Source organism: Chiloscyllium plagiosum, chromosome 18 (genome assembly GCF_004010195.1).
Source record: "Chiloscyllium plagiosum isolate BGI_BamShark_2017 chromosome 18, ASM401019v2, whole genome shotgun sequence".
Taxonomy (NCBI): Eukaryota; Metazoa; Chordata; class Chondrichthyes; order Orectolobiformes; family Hemiscylliidae; genus Chiloscyllium; species Chiloscyllium plagiosum.
In genome coordinates, this window is record NC_057727.1 from 31,403,916 (window position 1) to 31,429,163 (window position 25,248).

At 40.5% G+C, this 25,248-nt stretch overlaps 1 protein-coding gene across 8 annotated transcripts in view; it reads right to left on the bottom strand.

Annotated features, from left to right (window-relative positions):
* LOC122559010 (ERC protein 2) overlaps nucleotides 1-25,248 on the bottom strand; it is an 825,386-nt gene that overhangs the window by 588,482 nt on the left and 211,656 nt on the right. For all 8 annotated transcript variants that reach the window (XM_043708089.1, XM_043708091.1, XM_043708092.1 and 5 more), the window contains one exon: nucleotides 10,053-10,208. In XM_043708089.1, the coding sequence (XP_043564024.1) occupies nucleotides 10,053-10,208 (156 nt within the window). The remainder of the gene's footprint in view (nucleotides 1-10,052; nucleotides 10,209-25,248) is intronic.

The following is a 25,248-nucleotide window of genomic DNA, read 5'->3' on the forward strand; positions in this document are numbered from 1 at the left end:
TTTCCCCTTCCCCCACCTCATCCTAGTTTCAAACTTCCAGCTCCGCACTGTCCCCTTGACTTGTCCGGACTTGTCCAACCTGCCTAGCTCCTTTTCCACCTATCCACTCCACCCTCTCCTCCCTGACCTATCACCTTCATCTCCTCCCCCACTCACCCATTGTACTCTATGCTACTCTCTCCCGACCCCCACCCTCCTCTAGCTTATCTCTCCACGCTTCAGGCTCTCTGCCTTTATTCCTGATGAAGGGCTTTTGCCCAAAACGTGGATTTCGCTGCTCGTTGGATGCTGCCTGAATTGCTGTGCTCTTCCAGCACCACTGATCCAGAATGATAACAAAGATCAAAGCCAAAGGCTCGGCAATCTCCTCCCTGACTTCCCTGAGAATCCTAGGATAAATCCCATCCGCCCCAGGGATTTATCTAATTTTTTTTACACTTTACAGAATAGTGGAAACATTTTCCCCAAGCCCAGTCTATCTAGGCCTCTCAATAGTCTGCAAGTTCACTGAAACCAGTCAAATATTTCTATACTTCACAATATTTATCAAATGAATTGTTTTTGCACTTTTTCAGTCAAAAAAAAGTTTCCAAAATCAATGGGCTCGTTGTCCAGTGTGTGACAAATTCACTGACTCCATTGAACTTGTGTCCCATACTCTGTCATCCTAATAGGCCAATCTTCTTGACTCTAAAGCTCATAACTTCCCTCTGCCCAACTTGAAACCTCTAAACTGGACACAATCTACTTTAGTCCATGAAAAGTTAATTGCTGGTTGAGAACATAGCTTTACACATCACCCACAATGGATTTCCCAAACTTTTAAAAGTTCACCAATTCAATCCACCGATCTCTGCTGTAAAACCATTCTTTTCCCAATTCAGTGCACAATGACAAATAAACCAAAATAAACAAAAGAGGTCTTTACAACTGAAGCATCTCAGCTTGGGACCATTAGTTCTGTAACACAAGTCTTAGCACAACAGCCAGCATGATGTCTGGCTTTATTAATTCAGCTATTTTCCTATCAAGAGAGTGAAATAAATTATGATAGTTGGATCATCAGAAAGGTGGATCATCTATTTGTCCAGCTGAAGGATGGTTGCAAATGCTTCAGCAATGCCCTTAGCAGTCACATGCTGGGCTCCACTCTTATTGATGATGACTCATAATAAATTGTCAAGTGGATAGAGAAAACTGCCTCCATAACTGTGTCACACAATAATTTCACTGTTGGTACTGCAACGTTTCCACGGCTTGAAGAAGCAATTGAATATGACCAGTACACATGGCCAGTTCCATTATAAAGGTGAACACAAATATTTATAATCAGAAATATGAACAGGGTCTGTATACAAGTGTAAAGTTTATAATTTTGAAGTATAAACATTAATCATTTTTGTTCCAATTTATTGTTAAGAGAACATAAGGCATGAACAATGGAACCGAAGGCTCATCATTTCCTCAAGCAGATATTCAGACTGGTATACCAAGAGTTTATTTGCGCCCAAACTAAATTCAATGAAAAGACCTTTGTTCTACAAATGTTGGTCATCAGGTTTCTTCTTTTTTTCCTCATCATTTATATAACCTCAACATAGGCCTTTTATGAGAGAAAACATTTAAGGGCAGAAAAATAAATAATACTGCCACCTCAAAAGGTCACCAGTTGAATGGAAGGATTTGTATTATATTTTAGAACTCATAACATAAAATTAATTATGGATGGATCTGGTGAAAGAGCTTTGTGAAGATTCATCAAAACATTACCTGTGTTCACAAGGGATAAAATAGGTTCATTTTCTTGAAAGTTCGTTTTATAAATTTTTAAGTAGACAATAACTAGCATATCAGAATACGTAATATTTTTCAATTAGTCTTCAAAAAGTAAGTCTTTCTCGTGGGTTATTTTGCCCAGTTAGTGCAGTTCAAAGGCTAATAGCACTTGGCATTTTTTGATCCAGAGATAGCACATAAAGAATGACAAAAATGCACAGCCTGAAGCAATGTTTTCACGGACTTGGTTATCACTTATCTGTCACAATCTTTCTACTTCATCCAGCATTTATTTTTATGAGCACAATGTTCAAATTCCACTAATATATAAGAAAAATCAAAGCCTTAGTTATAACCCAGTTAGCTTGTTCATATTTTATTTTGTTAAGATTGAAGACATATTGACGAATGCACAGAATCTGTATGGAATCTTAGGAGGCATTCACAAGGATCATTATGTGTTTTAGGTTTAACGGTCATTTCCAAGAATATAGTGCCTATTTAAGCAGTGATGAAAATGAAAAAATGAAAATAGAGAATCAAGGAGTTTGCTCATTCTTCACAAAATCTGACAATTCAACAAATCACAACAATTGAACAAATTACCCTTGGCCTGTTAACCTTCTGCAGACCTGTGAATTCGCTCTGCTCTTTTAAACCCCCTCAATTAGTTACAACAAATATTTTATTTCTGTTTAGCATGCAGCTATATCTCACTTCAATTAAAGTGTAGCACTTGCGCTTTGCAAGATGTGTTATTAATAAACATTTTAAAATCATTCATTTCTGAATTTGGAATTTTAAAGCATATGGGTTTATTATGTGTCGAAAGAAGTTTAATGAATAACTTGGAAGTATCTCTGTAGCTATGGTTTAAAAGTGTCAGAAAGACTCTTTTAAAATATATTTTTGTTTACATTTGGAGAATTTATGAATGAACAACATTATGAACAGTTCAATCTGATTTGAAGACTCTGGAATGTGCGTTTTGAGAAGATTTGTAGCTCAGGTTATGGTTTTGGATGTAGGTTTGCTCACTGAGCTGGAAGGTTCATTTCCAGACGTTTCGTTACCCTACTAGGTAGCATCTTCAATGGGCCTCAGGCAAAGCAATGCTGAAAATTCCTGCTTTCTATTTATATGTTTGGGTTTCTTTGGGCCAGTGATGTCATTTCCTGTGGTAATGTTATTTCCTGTGAAGTCACTTCCGGTTCCTTTCCTCAGGGGTGGTAGATGGGATTTAATTCATTGTGTTTGTTGACAGAGTTCCGGTTGGAATGCCATGCTTCTAAGAATTCTCATGCGTGTCTTTGTTTGGCTTGTCCTAGGATGGATATGTTGTCCCAGTCGAAGTGGTGTCCTTCCTCATCCATATGTGAGGATACTAGAGAGAGGGTCATATCTTTTTGTGGCTAGTTGCTGTTCATGTATCCTGGTGGCTAGTTTACTGCCTGTTTGTCCAATGTAGTATTTGTTACAGTCCTTGTATGGTATTTTGTAAATGACATTAGTTTTGCTTGTTGTCTGTATAGGGTTTTTCAAGTTCATTAGCTGCTGTTTTGGTGCATTGGTGGGTTTATGGGCTATGATGCCAAGGGGTCTGAGTAGTCTGCCAGCCATTTCTGAGATGTCTTTGATGTAGGGAAGAGTGGCTAGGGTTTCTGGGCGTGTTTTGTCTGCTTGTTTGGGTTTGTTGCTGAGAAATCAGAGGACTGTGTTCATTGGGTACCCATTCTTTTTGAATACACAGTATAGGTGATTTTCCTCTGCTCTACATAGTTCCTCTGTGCTGCAGTGTGTGTTGGCTTGTTGAAATAATGTTCTGATGCAGCTTCGTTTGTGTATGTTGGGATGAATGCTTCTGTAGTTCAATATTTGGTCCGTATGTGTTGTTTTCCTGTAGAAGCTGGTTTGAAGTCTCCCATTGGCTGTTTGCTCTACTGTGACATCTAGGAATGGCAGTTTGTTGTTGTTTTCCTCCTCTTTAGTGAATTTTATGCCAGTAAGGGTATTATTGATGGTCTTGAAGATTTCGTCTAATTTGTTTCATTTAGTGATGACAAAGGTGTCATCCATATAACGGACCCAAAGTTTGGGTTGGATGGTTGACAGAGTTGTTTGTTAAAGTCTCTACATTACTGCCTGTGCTAAGAACCCTGATATCAGAGATCCCATGGGTGTCCCGTTGGTTTGTCTGTAGGTTTGTTCTTGAAGGTGAACTGTGTGGTAAGGCATCGGTCCACTAGCTTGATGATACTGTCCTTGCTGATGAAGTTAGTGGTGTTTGGTGTATATGTCTTTGGGTCTTCTAATAGTGTAGTCAGTGTTTCCTTGGCCAGGTTAATGTTGATTGATGTAAAAGGAGTGTTTTTCCTGGGCTCAACAGGCACCCATAAGTTGAAAAAAGACTTTATAAAGTTTTGGTTTGGTCAGTTCAGTTCTGTAGTTATCATGCCTATGGTCAGATGTGTAAAGCACCTATTTCTAAGGATGCAGAAAAATCCTTTAGTGCTGTAAAACAAACATTCCCTTAGTGGAAGGAATTTATTTTAAAAGTTGCAGACCAAAAGACTTTGTTTAAAACCTAGAAATGATAATGTGAGGCTTAGCCATATGAAGAATCAAGGAAGGCTATCAGCTTCTCACCACCTTTTCTCTTGTCTTGAGTTGCTCTTTTATTTTCTATTCCCTCCCACTGATGAGTTATTTCTTTATTTGTGCTCTCTTTCAAGTGAAAGCACTATGATTTCCACTTCCCTTTCTAGTTCTAGCTAATTCATCTGCAATGGAATACTTGCTAATCAATTGATTCATCAATCAGGTTTGCACTGCTGTTTTTTCAAGTTCAATTGTTATGCCATTATCTCAGTTACATTTACCTTCCTAGCCCCATGATTAACTCTAAACCTAACATTTCAGCCACTTCAAAAGCCCAATCACAGAGTCATAGAGATGTACAGCATGGAAACAGACCCTTCGACCCAACTCATCCATGCTGACCAGATATCCGAAATATATAGAGACCAATTTGCCAGCATTTGGCCCATATACCTCGAAACCCTTTCTATCCATGTACCCATCCAGAATCCTTTTAAATGTTGCAATTGCTAATACCTCCTCTACCACCTCCTCTGACAGCTCATTCCATAAACACACCACCCTCTAAGTGAAAAGTTGTCCCTTACATCCCTTTTAAATCTTGCCCCTCTCACTTTAAACCTATGCCCAATAGTTTTGGTCTCTCCTACCCTGGGAAAAAAGACCTTGGCTATTAACCTATACATGCACCTCATCATTTTATAAACCTCTATAAAAGTCACCCCTCAGCTTCCAATGCTCCACGTAAAACAGCCTTGGCTCAACCCTCCAACCTTGGCAACATTCTTGTAAATCTTTCATGAACCCTTTCAAGTTGAACATCATCTTTCCAATAGCAGGGAGACCAGAACTGCATACAATATTCCAAATGTGGCCTAACCAATGGCCCATACAGCTGCAACATGACATCCCAACTCCCATACTCAACGTACCAACTAATAAAGGCAAGCATACTAAATGCCTTCTTCACTATCCTAACTACCTGTGACTCTACCTTCTAGGAACTATGATCCTGCTTTGTTCAGTAACACTCCCCAGGACCTTACCATTAAGTGTCTAAGTCCTGCCCTGATTTGCCTTTCCAAAATGCAACACCACACATGTAAACTAAAATCCAACTACCACTTCTCGGCCCACTTGCCCATCTGATCAAGATCCGGTTTAACTCTGAGGTCACTTTCTTTGCTGTCTAAACTTCTAATTTTGGTGTCATCTGCAAACTTACTAACTATTAATCTTATACTCACATCCACATCATTTATACAAATGATGAAAAACAGTGGACCCACCATCATTCATCGTGGCACACTACTGGTCACAGATCTCCAGTCTAAAAAGTCTCCTCCATAACCACCCTCTACCTTCTACCATTGAGCCAGTTTTGTATCCAAATGGTTAGTTCTCCCTGGATTCCCTGTGATCTAACCTTGCTAACCCCAGTCTACCATGTGGAACCTTTCAAATGCTTTACTGAAGTCCATATAGATCACACCTACCACTCTGCCCTCAATCATCTTCGTTACTTCTTCAAAAAACTTGATCAAGTTAGTGAGACACAATTTCCATGCACAAAGCCATGTTGACTATCCCTAATCAGTCCTTTCCTTTCCAAATACTGTATATGTAAAACCTATCCCTCATAATCCCCTCTAGCAACTTACCCACCACTGAGATCAGGTTCACCGATCTATAGTTCCCTGGCTTTTCCTCACCACCCTTCTTAAATAGTGGCACGACGTTAGCCAACCTCCTGTCTTCCAGCACCTTACCCTTGACTATCAGTAATACAAATATTGCAGCAAGGTGCCCAGCAATCACTTTCCTAACATCCCACAAAGCTCTGGGATACACCTGATCAGGTCCCAGATATTTGCCTACTTTTATGCATTTTGAGACATCCAGCACCTCCTCTTCTATAATATGGATGCTTTTTGAAATATCACTATTTCTCAAACATCTCCACAGTAAACACTCATGCAAAATTCTCAACTACTATGTTACCCTTTCCCTGCGGTTCCACACACAAGCAGCTTTGTAGATCTTTAAGAGACCCTACTCTCTCTCTCTGGTCACTCTTTTGTTCGTAATGCATTTATAGAATCTCTTTGGATTCTCCTTCACCCTATTTGCCAAATCTATCTCATGTTCCTTTTTTGCCTCATGATTTCCCCCTTGAGGATACTCCTACTGCCCTTATATTCTTCTAGAGAGTCACTTAATCCTAGCTGTCTATACCTGACATATGCCTTCTTTCTCTTGATGAGAGCCTCAATTTCTCTAGTCATCCATCTTGCCCTTCACCCTAACAGGAACAGACCATCTGTGGACTCTCGCTATGTCATTTTTGAAGGCCTCCCATTTTCCAGCCATCTCTTTAAGCAAATAGTCGCCTCCAATCAACTTCTGCAAGTTCTTGCCTAATACATTTTGGCAACTTCCTCCAAGTTAGAACTTCAACTTTTAGATCTGGTCTATCCTTTTCCATCTCTATTTTAAAAGTAATAGAATTATATTCGCTGGCCCCAAAGCACTCCCCCACTGACACCTCACTCACCTGCCCTGCCTTATTTCCCAAGAGAAGGTCAAGTTTTGCTCCTTCTCTCGTAGGTACATCCACATACTGAACAAGAAAATTTTCTTGTACTCACTTAAATTCCCCCGCATCCAATCCCTTAACACTATGGCAGTCCCAGACTATATTTGAAAACTTAAAATCCCCTACCATTACAACCCTATTATCCACATAAATAACAGAGATCTCCTTATAAATTTTGTTTATTCTTTGAAAATTGTTCTCAAGGAAAATCTCTCTGCACCAGCCACAGCCATTTTGATATAATAATGCACAAAAAACCTGGCAAATATCATTTTATCCTTTCCCAATTATTTGAAAAACCCATCCACAATGAAACCATGGCTTTGCTTGGCTTCAAACTTCCATTTTTGCTCTGGTCACACTACTCTGTTGGTCACAACATAAAATAAAAATAATTATTCTGGTTACCAGGATGACTAATTAAATATCGTCTGACAGTTTTAAACAACAATCCATCAACCAGGTTTCTTAATAAATTCAATGGCTGGTTTATCATCAAATGTCACACTTAGAGTCCCGTTGAACAAAGGGACAGAGAGGTGCTGGTTCATTGTTTCTTGAACATTACGTTGCAGGTAGACAGGGTGGTGAAGGTGACATTTGGCAACTTGCCTTCATTGGTCAGGGCACTGAGTATCGGCATTGGTACATCATGTTGCAGGGCTCAAGATATTGGTGAGGGCACTTTTGGAGTACTGCATACAATTCTAGTCACCCTGCTCTAGGAAGCATGTTGTTAAACTAGAAAGAACAAAGAACAAAGAAAATTTACAGCCCAGGAACAGGCCCTTCGGCCTTTCAAGCCTAGGCTGATCCAAATCTACTGTCTAAACCTGTCGTCCAATTCCTAAGTACATGTATCCTTCTGCTCCCCACTTACGCGTGCATCTGTCTAGACGCATCTTAAATGAATCTACTGTGCCTGCCTCTACCACCTCTGCAGGCAACGTGTTCCAAATGCCCACCACCCTCTGTGTGAAATACTTGCCGCGAGTATCCCTTAAACTTTCCACCTCTCATCTTGAAACCGTGACTTCTCGTTATTGAATTCTTCACCCTGGGAAAAAGCTTGTCTCTATCCACCCTGTCTATACCCTTCATGATTTTGTTAACCTCAATCAGGGTCCCCCCTCCTTTTTTCTAATGAAAACAAACCTAACCTACTCAACCCCTCTTCATAGCTAGCACCTACCATACCAGGCAACATCCTCGTAAACCTTCTCTGCACCTCTCCAAAGTGTCCACATCCTTTTGATAATGTGGCAACCAGAACTGTACACAGTACAGAAAGGATATAGAAAAAATTTACAAGATGTTTTGAGGTATAAGGAGAGGCTGAATTAGGTGCAACCATTTTTAACTGGAAGGTAGGAGGCCAAGAGGTGACCTTATAGAAGTTTATAGTTTACAAGCAGGCATAGTTTTAAGGTGAGAGGGTCCTGAGGGACAATGTTTTCACAGAGAGTCGTGCGTGAAGGGAATGAGCTGCCACAGTAAGTGGTAGATGCAGGTACAATTGCAACATTTAAAAGACATTTGACAAATAATGGATAGGAAAGATTTAGAGGGACATGGGCCAAACATTGGTGAACATAACGAGGTCAGTTTGGGAAACCTGATTGGCATGGACAAGTTGGACTCAAGGGTCTGCTTCCATGCTGTATGACTATGAGGAGTCTCCGGACAGAAGCCATTGCTCTTGCCATCAGGAATTTGGTCTTGGGAATGCTTTATGCAGCAGTCCTGTGTGATAAACATTTAAAATGGTTCACAGAATCCCAAACCACCTGCCTTTTCACAGTCTTGAGGAGTCCATTCACATGCATGCAGATATGAGAGAGATTGCAGTCCACTTTTCACTATTTGAGGAAGTTAATGCTCAATGTCTTTATGTATTTTAGTCTCATATGCCCAACCTTTGGCCCCCTTGTGCACAGGAGCACAGACAGACCTCCTCATGGGCAGGTCCAACCAGTAGATCATGGAATGGATTGTTAGTCCTAATTACCTGCCACTCTTTTTAATTAGATCTGCATCAGATGTCCTTCAGGAGGGCGCATGCAGTGTCTACTGTCACATTTGAGGCCCTCCCTAACTGGCGGGTCTCAGCGAGGCTGGAGGGCATTGTTCCTACTCAAACTTCAGTGAAATTTAAAACTTTGTTTTTACAAGTTTTGATTTTTGTATCAGAGCCATTTTAAGGCACCTTTCACTATTAAGTTTGTTCACTTGTTCTTTTTTAAAAGAGTAAAAAGATACACATAAGGGCATGCTACACAGGTAGCTTCCTCTTTACCATCAGGGATCTGGCATGGAGGCAGTTGCACACAGTGAGGAGGAGGTTAGGAGAGTTTATGGATGCCCCAGGCGCCCTGTGCTTTTGTGCAGCATCGAGGAAGTCTGTGCACCATGCACGTGTAGGTTGTGCTGGACTGTAGCCCTTAATTCACTTTTGCAAGGGGGTTGCTCCACAAGTTTTGCCCGAACTTCAAAACCACCCTCAAATTTGGCCACCCAGTGTAAAATAGGGGCAAACACATTGGAGCACCTCCACAGGGGTCTGCTCCTGGGTCTAATTAATATGGCCATTAACAGGACTAGACAGCAGGCTGTGGAGAGGATCATTACTCTATCATAGATACCTACTTCTCTTCCATAGTTACGTTCATGCAAGGGTGGCAGAGGAGTGGGAGCATGTTGTTTCCACCAGTAAGCTTCATGGCTTCCATGACTGATAGATATAATCTCTCCCCAAAATATCTTAATTTAAATTGTACATTTGCTTTAAAATTTGGCCCATTAAAGGGCCAGTACCTCTGTTCATAAGGTAATTTGATTTTCAAGTACATTTGTTTTTTTTGAAAGAGTATAAAGAGACACTTATTTACACTGGTCGGGTGTTAGAAGGTTGGCACAAGGTTAGAATATAAGCATTTGGAATATTTCACTTCATGAACATATCAAAAACTAAGTAAAAATGGACTCCTGGTCACTTTTCTAACTAACTATCTGAAGGACTCAACATTGTACTTGCTCATATGATCACTTAGAAATCTTACACCTATCCAAAAACAATAATCACCTTATTTTTCATGAACTTTGAATGACTCTTGTAAACTTCCATCTGTTTAAGCTCTTCTTCCCGGTCTTCAGTACTCAGAGCTCCATTGGTCTTCAGCATTTGAATTTCATCCTCTAAATCCCTAATATTTCTCTCCAGTGAGGCAATCTTGGTATCCTAAGGCAGAAAACAAAATTACAATTTCTAATTTACTACTGCTGTAATCATATGCCACAACATTAAAAAAAATCTCTATTCTAAATCGATCAGCCATTGAAGTGAAAACAGCAAAACATCATTTGCAACAAACACATCAACAAAACAAGAACAGTGGATTATTGAGGTTTGTGTCACTGGTCTCCAGGAACTTACTTGATTATCATTAGCAATTGGACAGGAAATTATCCAGACACCTTTTTTTCTCAAACTGACCTATAAAATTACTACATTTTGGCCTCTACCTTGTGACTATGTGGGCAGAAGTGGGGTGACAGTGTGTTAAAGTTATAAATCACACAACACCAGGTTATAGTCCAACAGGTTTATTTGGAAGCCTTAGCTTTCAGAGCACCGCTCCTTCATCAGGTGGTTGTGCCAAGATAGGTCAGAATTAAAGGACACTGAACAATGATAACAGTACTGATGCTGGAAAGTCTGAAATAAAAACAGACAAAGCTCACAAATTTGTAGCAGGTCATGGCAATATTTCTGGAAGGAAACAAAAAAAGAGTTAACATTTCAGGTCTGTGATCTTTCATCAGAACTGGGAAAATAGGCTATGTAATATTCATTATAAGCTCAGAGATTCCCACAGTTACCGTTAGTCCATTTCCTTAAACTCCACACCCTGTAAGGGTTCCACTCCTTTCTCCCAGTTCTGCCATCTCCATTGCATCAGTTCTGATTATGCAACCTTTCACAATAGCATGTCTGAAATATCATTTCCTCCTTAACCAAGGATTAACTTACACCACCCCCCTACCCTCATAGTTAACTAGACACTTGACCACAATTGACATTTCTCATACTTTTGTGCTCAAACCCTTCCCCCTCATCCAGAACTCTGATACGGATGTCAAGCGTCCTCACTTTGCACCCACCATCATTCAACTAACCAATTTGTTATTTCCACCATCTCCAGCATCTACCCCTCCCTTTTTTCCCAGCATTCCTAAGGGATCATACATCCATAACACCCTGGGGTCCACTCCTGCCCATGACACATTTTCAAGCAAACACTGAGATGAGCCTTTTAAACAGCTCACGCCTCAGCATCCAAGGCCACAGACATTCCTTCCAGGTGAAGCGGTGACTTACGTGTATTTCTTCCAATCTAGCATTTGGCGTTCAAAATGTTGTCTCCTCTGCAATGGAAGACCCAGAAGAGATTGGTTGACTGCTTTGTGGAACAGCTTCCATCAGACCATGCAAGCATGACACCATGCTTTTGGTGACCTGACATTTTAATACACCACCTTATTCTCACTCGGTCATCTCCATCTTTGGCCACTGCCCTGCTGCAGTGAAGTTCAACCGCAGCTTGAAGAACAGTGCCTCATCTTTCAATTGTGTACTTCACAGCCTTCTCAAATGAAAAGAGTTGAATCATTTCCTGCCATAATCTCTTGATAATTGTTTTCTTTTCTTTGCACATTTTGGTTTTCCCCTTTTTTTATTGCTATCAGCAGTCCACCTATTCCTGGCAAGTTTTGCTTCTTTTCTTGCTTCCCCACCATTTGCTTTAGATTTGGAAAACTAGCTCATGTCGCTCAATCGCTGGTGACTTTCACCCTATCAGAAACCTTCCTCCTTGTCCCATCGAAACTTTTACATCAAAGGCAGAGACAACAGTGGAAGTGATTCAAATGAGAAAAAAATCTGACACTGCTGTCTGACCAAGCAGTGAATCCGCACAACTGCTGCCTCTGCTGTTTGATTTTCAAGTATCTCTGGACATCGGAGTGTGTCTAAGAAAAATGAACAAACTGCAAAATTTACAGCTGACCTTGGAGACACCTGTGTGGGAGAGCTCACAGCAGGGGAGCAGCTCAGTGGATAGTTTGTAAATGTTAACTTATTAGTTTTATTGTGGTAAATCTACAATAGTGAGTGGAGTGGGTTCTGTTTTTGGATTATATGTTTTATTGAGATCTGTCTCGTGATTAAAATTTAAAAATACAAAACATAGGTACGAAGTTAGCCTGCAGCAGCGGTTTTAGAGCAGCAAGACTGTGCTATTTTCTGGATCTCTTGATTGTTAAAGTGGAAAGATGGTAGAGTGACGTGCTCTTCCTGTTGAATGTGGGTGGTTAGGAAGTGTTTCCATCTTATTTTTGAATATGCCTGCAGGAAGGTCATGAATCCTATTGGATTGGTTATAGCAGCAGTCACAGGCAATAAGGAATTTACAGAGGCTAGCAGGTGTGGTGGATGGCAGTTACAGGAAAGGAGAAAAACCACAGATATAGTCAGGTAGATGGGTTACCTCCAGGAAAGTCCAGACGGGTAGGCAAGTCGTGCAGCAGTATCCTGTGGCTATCCCCATCTCAAACAAGTATGCTGTTTTGAAAAATGTAAGGGGTTATGGAGAATGTAGTACCTACAGCCATGTTTCTGGTACCAAGACTGTCTCTAATGTAACAAGGGGTATGGCAGGTCCAAGGAATTGGTTGTGATAGGAGACGCCCCAGTCAGAGGCAGAGATAGAAGTCTCTGAGGCCAACAGCGAAACATTAGAATGTTGTGTTGCCTCCCTGGAGCGAAGATCAATGATATCTCAGATCATTGGAATGTCTTCTGGGGTAGAAGTGACTTGCATTAAAAGGACAGATTCCACCTGAATCAGAAGGGGATTAATATACTGACAGGGGGATTCAGGAGGATTTTTGTAAGTATGAGTGAGAGCGAGAGAGCGAAAGGAAGTGTGTGTGTCTGTCTGTGGACTATGGAGATAGTGAGGAAGGAGATCAATCTGAGACAGGCACCACTGGGAAAAGGAGCAAGCCAAACAGTAAGGGCTGGCAGGAACAATGCACAAAACAAGGTCGGACTGATAAATTAAAGTGCATTTATTTCAATACAAAAGGCCTAACAGGTAAGGCAGATGAACTCTGGACATGGTTAGGAACATGGGACTGGGATATCATATCAATTATAGAAACGTGACTCAGGGATGGACAGGACTGGCAGCTTAAATGTTCCAGAGTGTAGACACTAAAGGAAGGATGGAAGGTGGGGGGGGGGGGGGGGGGAGTGGCATTTTTGATTTGGGATAACATTATGATTGTTTCGAGAGGATATTCCTGTGAATATGTTCCAGCAAAGTTATTTCTCAGTTCCACCCAAAGAAGAAAGGGATAATCACATTATTAGAATTGTACTATGGTCCTTCCCCCCCCCACCCCCCAGCATAGACAGCAGGAAATTGAGAAACAAATGTTAGGAGATCTGTTATCTGTAAGATTAATAGGGTGGTTATGGTAGGGGACTTTAACTTTGCAAACATAAAAGGTAATCAGGAAAAGCCAGGGAACTATAGACCGATGAGCCTGAGTGGTGAGCAAGTTGTCGGGCAAGTGGTGTGCCGCAAGGACTGCCATAGTGTTAAAGGCTTGCATGAAAAAGAACTTGCTAAGCGTGTACAAGAAAATTTTCTGATTCAGTATGTGGATGTACCCATTAGAGAAGGTGCAAAACTTGACCTACTCCTCAGAAATAAGAGTAAGCATATGACTGAGGTGTCAGTGGAGGAGCACTTTGGAGACCGTGACCATAATTCTATTAGTTTTAAAGTAATGATGGAAAAGGACAGACCATATCTAAAAGTTGAAGTTCTAAATTGGAGGAAGACTAATTTTGACAGTATTACACAAGAACATTCAAAAACTGATTGGGGCAGACATTTGCAGGTAAAGGGACAGCTAGAAAATGGGAAGCCTTCAGAAATGAGATGAGAGTCAGAAACAGTATATTCCTGATAGGGTGAAAAACAAGGCTGATAGGTAGAGGGAATGCTGGATGATGAGACAAATTGAGGTTTTAGTCAAGACAAAGAAAGAAGTATCTGTCAGGTATGGACAGGACAGATCGAGTGAATCTTTACAGAAGTATAAAGGCAGTAGGAATACACTTAAGAGGGAAATCAGGAGGGCAAAAAGTGGACATGAGATAGCTTTGGCAAATAAAGTTATAGGAGGATCCAAAGGGTTTTTATGAATATATTAAGGACAAAAGGGTAACTAGGGAGCAAATACGGTCCTTCAGAGATTAGCAAGGCGGCCTTTGTGTGGAGCTGCAGGAGATGGGAGAGATACTAAAGAAGTATTTTGCAAGAGTATTTACTGTGGAGCAGGACATGGAAAATGTAGAATGTGGGGAGTTAAATAGCGACATCTTCAAAAATGTCCACATTATAGAGGTTGTAGTGCTGAACATCTTAAAACACAAAGGTGGATAAATCCCTGGGTCCTGATCAGGTGTACCCTCGACCTCTGTGGGAAGCTGGGGAAGTGATTGCTGGGCTGCTTGCCGAGGTATTTGTATCATTGACAGTCACAGATGAGGTGCCGGAAGACTGGAGGTTGGCTAATCTAGTGCCACCGTTTAAGAGAGATGATAAGGAAAAGGCAGGGAATTATATATCGGTGAGCCTGATGTCAGTGGTAGACAAGTTGTTGGAGGGAATCCAGGGACAGGATTAACATGTATTTGGAAAGGCAAGGACTGATTAGGGATAGTCAACATGGCTTTGTGTATGGGAAATCATGTCTCACAAACTTGATTATTTTGAAGATGTAACAAAGAGGATTTATGAGGGCAGAGCGGTGGACGTGATCTGTATCGACTTCAGTAATGCATTCGACATAGTTCTACATGGTAGACTGGTCACCAAAGTTAGATTGTATAAAAACCAGGAGAACTAGCCATTTGAATACAGAACTGGCTCGAAGGTTGAAGACAGAGGGTGGTAGTGGAGGGCTGCTTTTCAGATTGGAGACCTGTGACGAGTGGAGTGCCACAAGGATCGGTGCTGGGTCCACTAATTTTCATCATTTATGTAAATTATTTGGATGTGAACATAGGAGGAATGGTTAGTAAGTTTTCAGATGACACTAAAACTGGAGTTGCGATGGTCAGCAAAGAATGTTACCTCAGAGTACAATGGGATCTCGATTAAATGGGTCAATGGGCCAAGGAGTGGCAGATGCAGTTTAATTTAGATAAATGTGAGGTGTTGCACTTTGGAAAGGCAGAATTTATACACTTAATGGTACTTAATGGTACGTTCCTGGGGAGAGTTGCTGAGTAAAGAGACCTTGGAGTGCAGGTTCATAGTTCCTTGAAAACGGAGTTGCAGGTAGATAGGATAATGAAGAAGGCACTTGTAATGCTTTCCTTTATTGGTCAGTGCATTGAATATAGGGGTTGGGAGGTCACGTTGCATATACACAGGGCATTAGTTAGGCGAACTGTTGAAATACTGTGTGCAATTCTGGTCTCCCAGCTATAGGAACTATGTTGTGAAACTTGAAAGGGCTCAGAGAAGATTTACAATGGCATTGCCAGGGTTGGAGGGTTTGAGCTAAAGGGAGAGACTGAATAGGCTGGGGCTGTTTCCCTGGAGCGTCAGAGGCACAGGGGTGACCTTATAGAGGTTTATAAAAATCACAGGAGGCCACAGACAAGGTCTTTTTCCTGGGGTAGCAGAGTCAAAAACTGGAAAGCATAGATTTAAGATGAGTGGGGAAAGATTTAAAAAGGGACCTAAGGGGCAAATCTTTCCATGCAGAGGGTGGTACATGCATGGAATGAGCTGCCAAAGGAAGTGATGGAGGCTAGTACAATTACAACATTTAGAAGGCATCTGGATGGGTATATATACAGGAAGGGTTTCATTATTAGAATTAGAGTGCCTACTGTGTGGAAACAGGAATCAAGTCCACACCAACCCACCAAAGAGTATCCCAACCAAACCCATTCCCCTACATTTACGCATGCTTCATGCACCTAACCTATACACCCTGGAACACCACTGGCAATTTAGCACAGCCATTTCACCTAACCTGCACATCTTTAGATTGTGGGATGAAACCAGAGCACCCAGAGGAAACCCACACAGACACGGGGAGAATGTGCAAACTCCACGCAGACAGTCACCAGAGACTGGAATCAAACCTGGGACCCTGGTGCTGTGAGGCAGCAGCGCTAACCAATGTGCCACCATGGCACCCTTTGAGGGGTGTGGGCCAAATGCTGGCAAATAGGACTAGATTTATTGAGAATATCTGGTCAGCCTAGACAAGTTGGATCAAAAGTTCTGTTTCTGTGGTATACATCTCTATGACTTTAATTCTTGCAAGTTCCAATGCAAAGGTATAAAGCTGAAATGTTAACACTCTGTTTCTCACTACATATCCTGCCATAACATTGAGCACCGGAAGCATTTTATGCTTTTATTTCAAAGTTGTTTTATGCTAAGTTTCCCTCAATGTCTGTGCATCTCACACACACACACACCCCAAAATATTACCTCTGATTTCTCTCCACAGATGTTGCCAGACCTGCTGAGCTTTTCCGGCAATTTCTATTTTTGTTTGTGATTTCCAGCATCCACAGTTCTTTCAGTTCTCACTTCAATCATACATTTAGATACAAATCTGGGGTCTCATCATATTTGCAATAGGAGTGTCCCATCAAGAGGCAGACTTGGATTTGAATTCCAGCAATGCAGATAATACTCCCATGTCCAGCTCAAGTGTCTTTTAAGTTCTGAAGCAAAAACAAGGTTCCCCAAGCCATGATTGCTGATTGATGTGAAAGCAAATCAGACCAAAGGTTAAACAAGACTGAAGTTCAACATCAGGCAACTGAAGACAGGGTAGGGCTCAAACTTGAATAGTAACCTGGAGGTCAGTATTTTGACAAGAAAGCCACAAGAAAATGTAAGCAATGCATTTTGAATCCTCATTTTCCACCCCCACCCTCACCCCTGCCAGAGTCTTTCCAAAACGTTTCAACATACACTCTTCCTTCAACAGAATTTTATGGATGTTAATTGTTATGGGGTGGGGAGAACCTTCCAAAACATTGCATCGTATTTCTTGCAATGTTGGGTTCCAAAACATTTCAGAAATTCATTACAATTTAATCCAGTATAAAATGAAAGAAATATTCAACTCAAGAGTTAGAAGTATTCAATTTAAAAGTACAACAAGCATAGTAACATTTTGAAAGTTGTAATGCACTTCATCTTTCAAAATCAATAATCTGGCACATGACATTTTGCTGACTATTGACATAATACTGCATGGCTCTGACAAGATGGCATACATTGATTTGTCTTTCTCAATTAAAGAGGTATAAATAGAACATAGAACAATACAGCGCAGAACCAGGCCCTTCAGCCCTTGATGTTGCGCCGACCTGTGAACTATTCTCAGCTCGTCCCCCTACACTCGCCCAAAATCATCCATGTGCTTATCTAAGGATTGTTTAAATCTCCCTAATGTGGCTGAGTTGACTACATTAGCAGGTAGGGCATTCCACGTCCTTACCACTCTTTGCGTAAAGAAGCTGCCTCTGACATCTGTCTGAAATCTATCACCCCTCAATTTGTAGTTATGCCTCCTCGTACAAGCTGACGTCATCGTCCTAGGAAAAAGACTTTCACTGTCTACCCTATCTAATCCTCTGATCATCTTGTATGTCTCTATCAAATCCCCTCTTAGCCTTCTTCTTTTCAATGAGAAAAGAAGGAAGTCTCTCAGCTTTTCCTCATAAGACCTTCCCTCCAGACCAGGCAACATCCTGGTAAATCTCCTCTGGACCTTTTCCAATGCTTCCACATCCTTCCCAAAATATGGGGTCCAGAACTGTACACAATATTCCAAGTGTGGTCACACCAGCGTTTTGTATAGTGCAGCATTACATTGCGGCTTCAGAACTCAATCCCTCTATGAATGAAACCTAACACATTGTATGTCTTCTGAACAGCACTATCCACCTGGGTGGCAACTTTCAGGAACTGGACAAACCTCATTTGAAAATGGAGCAAAAATCTAAATCTCAATCCATTTTGTGCAATGCATGCATTTTGGGAGTTGTACAGATGCTTAAATTAAAATACATCAATGTAACTTTGCCCTTGTGATTTCCTAGCACTAATGCTGCCACTGAATGACACATATGCTTGCATTACATGGATATCAAGGATTACAAGAAAATGAATTTGACAATCAGATTAGTTGAAAAGGCATTGAAGACCCTTATCAACGTTTTAAAAACATATCCACCTTTTGTTTTGAAACAGCCACTTTAGGTTTTAAATACCCTATGCCAACTTTTGTTCTAAAATAAATTTTGTTAGTATTGTTATGAAGTTGAAGGCATCTACTGTATCTTTAAGAGAGAGTGAATGCTGTTCTGAACTGAGGTCTCAAGCACCTATGATGATCAGCTAGCAATCTCAGTTACTAGAAAATTGAAAATATTTAACATTTGGTTGTAAAATAGATACCTGAGTTGGTTGCTGTTTTGACAACAATTCGATTTTATCCAGTTTAAATTATGCCCCAGGATACTAAAACCCAATCGTGTTTGAATTTATTGTTATGCCAACATTGAACCAATGAGATGACCGGTGTTGAGGGTATTAAAAAAGCAGGCATTTTGAAAGTCAGACAGTAACTGCCATCGAGAGAGTAACTGCCGAGACAGGGAGAGACCTGAAAGATTAAAAGACCCTCTATCAAAGGTATCTTTTTCACATGAAATAGCTTCACAGTAAAAAGACATACGACGACCCAGTGAGATATTCAATTGAAAGAAGACAAGCACTGCAGACGACAGCTGCTGTATGGTTTTAAAATTAAGTTGATGTAATTTTAATAAGTGCTTTATTGGAACAGTATATTGTTATAGAGTTGGAGGCAGATAATAAACAGTTAAGAGTGGCTGTTTAATGTTTACTTTTAGAGTTTAAAATTAAATTGAATTTATTTTCTTTAAATAGTGGAATTTGAGAGTTCTCGGTCACTCATATTTTAACAGATTACGAGGCGAGGTGAGCTTTTCCAGGATATTTGATTTAATAAACAAAAGGGCTCACTATTGTGTCGTAACAGTATGACAATGTCCTACAAACTCCTCCATGAAAAATATCAAGTTACTAAGACTGCGCCAGAGGTAGTCTATGACTTTTCATCCTTACATCTACATCCTCATCAGCGGACACATGTTATTTCACACTGTCAGAGTTTAGACTATGCAGAGCCAATGATTAATATTGTACACTGTGATAGCAGACGCAATAGCTTAAGCTCGATATATGAAAGAGTGATGAGTTATAATGTGGCACTACTTTTAGGAAACATCATAAGTAACAGCACATCATGCTTTACGTAGCAGATGGCATAGCTAGGTGATCAACAACCAACAGGGCCCAGTTTGGCTCAGCATTTTAAGATTCCTTGCACTGAACCGAACACATCTAACCTGCAGCAACTATGACCAATAGAGTTCATAGGCTCCAGATCTGCAGAGAATCAGATATGGAGTTGTGTCAGCTGCTCAAAGGATATCTGCAACTAACAATGACCAATGGCACCTGCATAATTCTCAGATCACCTTCCAATACTTTACAGACATGCTACAGAGAATAATGTAACGAAGTGGCAGTTATTTTATGCTGGAAAAATACTACTTCACCAGCTTACAAACTTGTGGGTTACAGTTGGAGTGGTGTGGTCTGCTGCCAAGTTGCTTTGTTCCGGCTTCCGCTTCAGCCTTCAGAAAGGCTGAGAACAGTGAAATATCTGAATATGTAGAAAGGTTGCCACCCCATTAAATGAAATTTCACCAGTATTTAAATATCATTGGGCAGTCATCTCCCACAAGGTTGGAGCATGGTTCTTAGAGGTCAGTAAAGTCTCAGCCCAAAGACGTGTCTATAGGAGTTCCTCAGAATAGTATCTGAGGACCAACCATTTTCAGTTGCTTCATCATCAAGCCAGAAATGGGGACTGAAATGAAAATTTATTTACTCAGAAGATTGTGAATCTGTGGAATTCTCTATCCCAAAGGGTAGTGGGAATTCAGGCTTGGAGTATTAATAAATTGATAAATTGACAAGTTGATAAATCTTTGTTTCTCAATGGTGCAAAAGGTCACAGGGATCTATGGATAAGGGTACTGAAGTGTTCGATCATCCATGATTATGTAAAATGACAGAGCAGACTCGACAGACTGAATGGCCTACTCCTGTTCCAATATTCACTGATTATTGCTCGAAGTCAACACCATTTGTGATTAAGATACTGAAGCAGTCCATGTCCAAATGCAGCATCTTGGAAAATATCCAGGGTTAGGTTGACAAGTGACAAGTAATTTGCTTATCATATTAGTCCCAGGCAAGGATCTCACCATTACCACTTGACATTTAATGGCATTATCATCACTGAATTCACACTAACAACAATAAAGGCCAAGATGTAACTAACTGTGCTTATAAACTTGCTATCTTAAAATCCATACAATCATAAGAGAATATGTTTTGCACTCATTTCTATTCATAAATAAACCACAATTGCACTTGAAAATCACAGATGAGATGGACCAAAGGATCCATTTCCATGCTGTATGACAATCAATCAATGCCAAATCATTTTTAGGGACAAACTCAAAAATCAAGACGTGTTCAAATCCCAAGGGATAATATAATAACCTCAAGGTAAAACTGTTGCATTGAACAATCAGAAGTTCACCGATGTTTGAGATTAAAAGAAATTCAACCTCAATTTGGATTTCCCAACCTGACCACTAAAAAAAGACGTGTCACTGACTTTGATTTTGGCAACAGTAATAGACAAGATTGGATTTGTCTGGTTTATTACACACAGGACATATTTGGGCAAATTTCCACTTCATCAGATAATTGCTAGCGTTGTAGTTGCACTGGAACAACTTGACTAGAGGCATAGCTAGTTGTGGAGCACAGGTCTGCAATTTTATGGCTGGGTTGTCAACAGATCCCATTTTCATTGCATTGTCAAATACCTTTAACCCTTCATGTGATCACATGGCATGAAGCTATCTGGTTCAAGATTTGCATTGCGATGCTGGGGACTTCAGAAAGAGGCTGAAGATCAACAACACACGTACTTTTCCACTGAGATGCAGAGTTTTGAAGATGAGGGATATGGTGGAGCTTCCTCCTTCACTTAGTTATTTAATTGCCCACCATCATTCATGACTGGTTGTGGAATGATTGTGGGATCTCTCCACTTTTTCTATCACATGCTGCTTCCTGTGCTTGGCATGTGTTCTGGCTTCACCAGGCTGACTCTCATTTTTATGTATGTCTGCATGCCCTCTGGGTCTCTTCACTGAGCCCAAGTTCATCCCCTGGTTTGATGGTATTGACACAGTGAGTGATGAGAGGTTACACATTGTGATTGAATAAAATTCTGCTGATGGCCCACAGCATTGTGCGAATGCCCAAGTTCGAGATGGTAGGTCTGTTCTGAATTTATTCCATTCAACATGGTGGTAGTGCCACACCACACAGTGGAGGACTCGCTCAGGATCGCACCATCAATACTATTGTGGATGGTTTCATCTGCGTCTGGTAAATTGGTAAGGACTAAGTGTAATCGGCATTTCCCTCACAAACTGCTGCAAACCCAATCATGCCGATAGGACTTTCAGAATTTGGCCAGTTCAGTCTGTAGCCATTCTTAGTGAAAGACATTACACAGGACCATTCTGAGCCCCTGTCATATAGAGGAACAAAGTGAGGACTTCAGATGCTGGAAATCAGAGTCGAGAATGTGGTGCAGGTAAAGGGCTGATGAAGGACTTATGCCTGAAACGTCAATTCTCCTGCTCTACAGATGCTGCCTAACCTCCTGTGCTTTTCCAGTACCACACTCTTGACCCTATCAAATAGAGTACTGCTTCTAATGATATTCAACATGAAGGAGTACTAACTCATCAGCTGAAGGGGAACATTCAATGACCACAGAAAGCAATCATTTGGCCCACTGTGTCTGCAATGGCTCTCCAATTTAGTGCCATAATCCATGTACCCTTACACATTATTTGAATAGAGACAATCATCCCTCAATATGAATGCCTCAACTGAACCTGCCCCCACCACATTTCAAGGTGATACAGTCCAGACTTGTGTGGAAAAGTTTTTTCTCAAACTACATTTGCTATTAATAACTTAAACCCTCTGCCCCCTTACTCTTCATCTTTTCCAAGTAGGGACAGTTTCTCTCCACCTGCTCTATCCAGACTGCTCATGATTTTGAAATCTTTATCTGAAATTCTCTTAACCTTCTTCCCTCCAAAGGAGAACAGTCCCAAACTCTCCATTCTTCATAATTGGGAGGTCTCACTATCAATGTGTTACCTAATGCCATGAAATCGCATGTGGTTCAAATTAATGTGGAGAACTCTAAGGGAAAACCCTCCCAATTATTCACCACTGTGCTGCTGCAGCTGCTTGGTCGGACCTGCCAATAGAACAGAACATAGCCAGGGATGATGTGATAGCATCGAGAACAATTTCTGTTCAGGTATAATTCTGTGACTGACTCATCTGTAAGACAATTCTGACAAAAGGCTCCGTATTTAAGTAAGGAGAATACTGCAGCATCAACAAGGATAGCTCTGCTCTATCCTTTACAATGAGACGAATTGAGCATAGAAGTCGGGATGCTAGGTTTTAGTTAGTCATGGCATTGTTGAGACCACATCTTGAATACTGTGTAAATTTTGGTCTCCTTATTTAAGAAAAGGTGCAAATGCATTGGAGGCAGTTTATATTGATACCTGGATTGAGCAGGTTGTCCCATAGGCAAAGATTGGACAGGCCCAATTTGTTTTCACTGGAGCCTAGAAAATAGAGGGCTGATTTGATTGAAGTGTACAAGAACCTGAATGATGTTGACAAGGTAAACATGGAAACGTTGTGAGTGAATCCAGAACTACTGGGCACTTATTAAGGATTAGTGTTTCCCCTTTAAAGCAGAGACGGGGAGATGTTTTGTTTCTCTCTCTGGTAGATTGTTAAGGACCAAGTGTAATAGGCATTTCCCTCACAAACTGCTACAAGCGCAATTGGGCAGATATGGATTTCAGAATTTGGCCACTTTGGAACATTGCCTCCATGTGGAAGCAGAGTCAGTAAATAGTTTTAAGGCAGAGGTAGATTAGATTCTTCTTGGCAAAGGAATCTAAGTATTTGGGGTAGATAGGAATGTAGAATGCTTGGTCTCCAGTTGATGTTAGGTGGTCCTTACTAACATTCAATTGCATTTTGTTTTAACTAAATAGTTCATTAATTAAATATAATTCCACCAATTGCTGTGATGGGATTTGAACCCTGAATATTCATCATGTTGAACAGTCCAGAGACATTGCCAGTACAGCATCTTGTCCCTGTAGCCTCTACAAATACAAATTTCAGTTATATGCACAAGAAGACACAAATTCGAAAACAAATACGGTTTCAAATCTGAAAACATGATTCTATATTTTAACAGACCAGAATTTAATAGTTATGTGAGAAATGATATTCCAATAATGTATAATTTAAAATTTATCTAAAAGCAGAACAGGGAAGCTCTTCAATTAACAGTTTGTGTGAATTCACTTTGGTCTTTTAAATATGCATGTTTGCATAAAAGAACAGGAGACATTTGATGGAGCTCGCAGTGAGCGAAGTCTGTAGCCAATTCTTTTCATGAAAACTGATAGGCCTTGTTGCCATGGTAGCAGACTTCAGATAAGCATATGCTATCAATATTTTTGAGCCTAAGACCATGTCCATGCATTGGCTGGTTAACCCTTCTATTTCTAGTTTATAGATTTTATCATTCAAAATTGCAACAGATTTAAATTAAGCAAATAGTTTAAAGAATGCAGTAGCTAATCAACCCTACAATTAATCTATTTGTAACAAATAATAAAATTGCATTGACATGAAAAGGTCCTGGCATATAGTGATTCTGTGCATTTGATTTTAATTCACAGAAGAGTACAAAACCAACCTGTGCTTGAACGGGAGCAGGAGGAGGCAGGTTCAGCTTACTTTACTGGTTCGGCCTCAGCAACACTAACATTGATCAAAATTACCGTGAAGTCAGTGGAAAGCAATTGCTGAGCCATTCAAACTGGACAGTATGAAGACCCGTGAAGATGATCACAGGCACAAATTAAACGACTAGAAGTGGAACCTCTGACAAGGCAGCCAAAAGGATTCCGTGGGAAAAGCCATAATTGCTCAGCCTCTCCAGCCTCAGGTTAAAATAACAAACTGGATGTCAGCACAGCCCCATCTGCATATTTAAAGCAGAGCTCACTGGCTTCAGGCAGGTATTCATGCCATCTCTAATGTTAATTTTGTAATCTGCCAGATTATGGCAGAAAAGGTCTACTTGAGTTGCCCAAGTCATCTATTTTTCTGACACACAGTGGGCTAAAATAAAGGATTCTCTATATTTACGGCAACAGAATTGTTTATTACAGAACATGAGAGTGCCGAATATGAACATGCAATAACAATGAAGAATTACAAAGATCCATTGCATTTTTTGATTAACTACCTGCATTGTTTAAGGTCAAGATTTCGATAAAATTTGCACACGATAAATTATTGCATCCAGGTCAAAGCTAAATTAATTAAATAGAACATAGACCACTTCAAGAGTGTTATAGATATCAAATTTTTACTGCTGCAAAACTTTTCCTATTTGTGAAATTTTACTCTAGCTTTCATGTACTTGGAGTAATTTTACTTCTAAACATTAGTACAATAACACTTCTTTTAAACCACTTCAAAATAAGTTTTCCACATAAATCAGCATTTCAGCCTTGGTCTATGTCGACTTGTCTCATTTTAATCAGAACAGTAATTTAGCATTTGATCTCAGCACCACTGATTTAGGAAGTGAGCAAAGAGTAGAATTGCTGCTCCTGGTTAATATTCAGAAAACAATTGTGACAGTGTATAGAACATAGAAACGTACAGCACAGAACAGGCCCTTTGGCCCACGATGTTGTGCCAAGATTTAATCCTAATGTAAAATATAGTAACTTAACCTACGCACCCCTCAACTCACTGCTATCCATGTGCATGTCCAGCAGTCGCTTAAATGTCCCCAATGACTCTGCCTCCACCACCACCGCTGGCAACACATTCCATGCATTCACA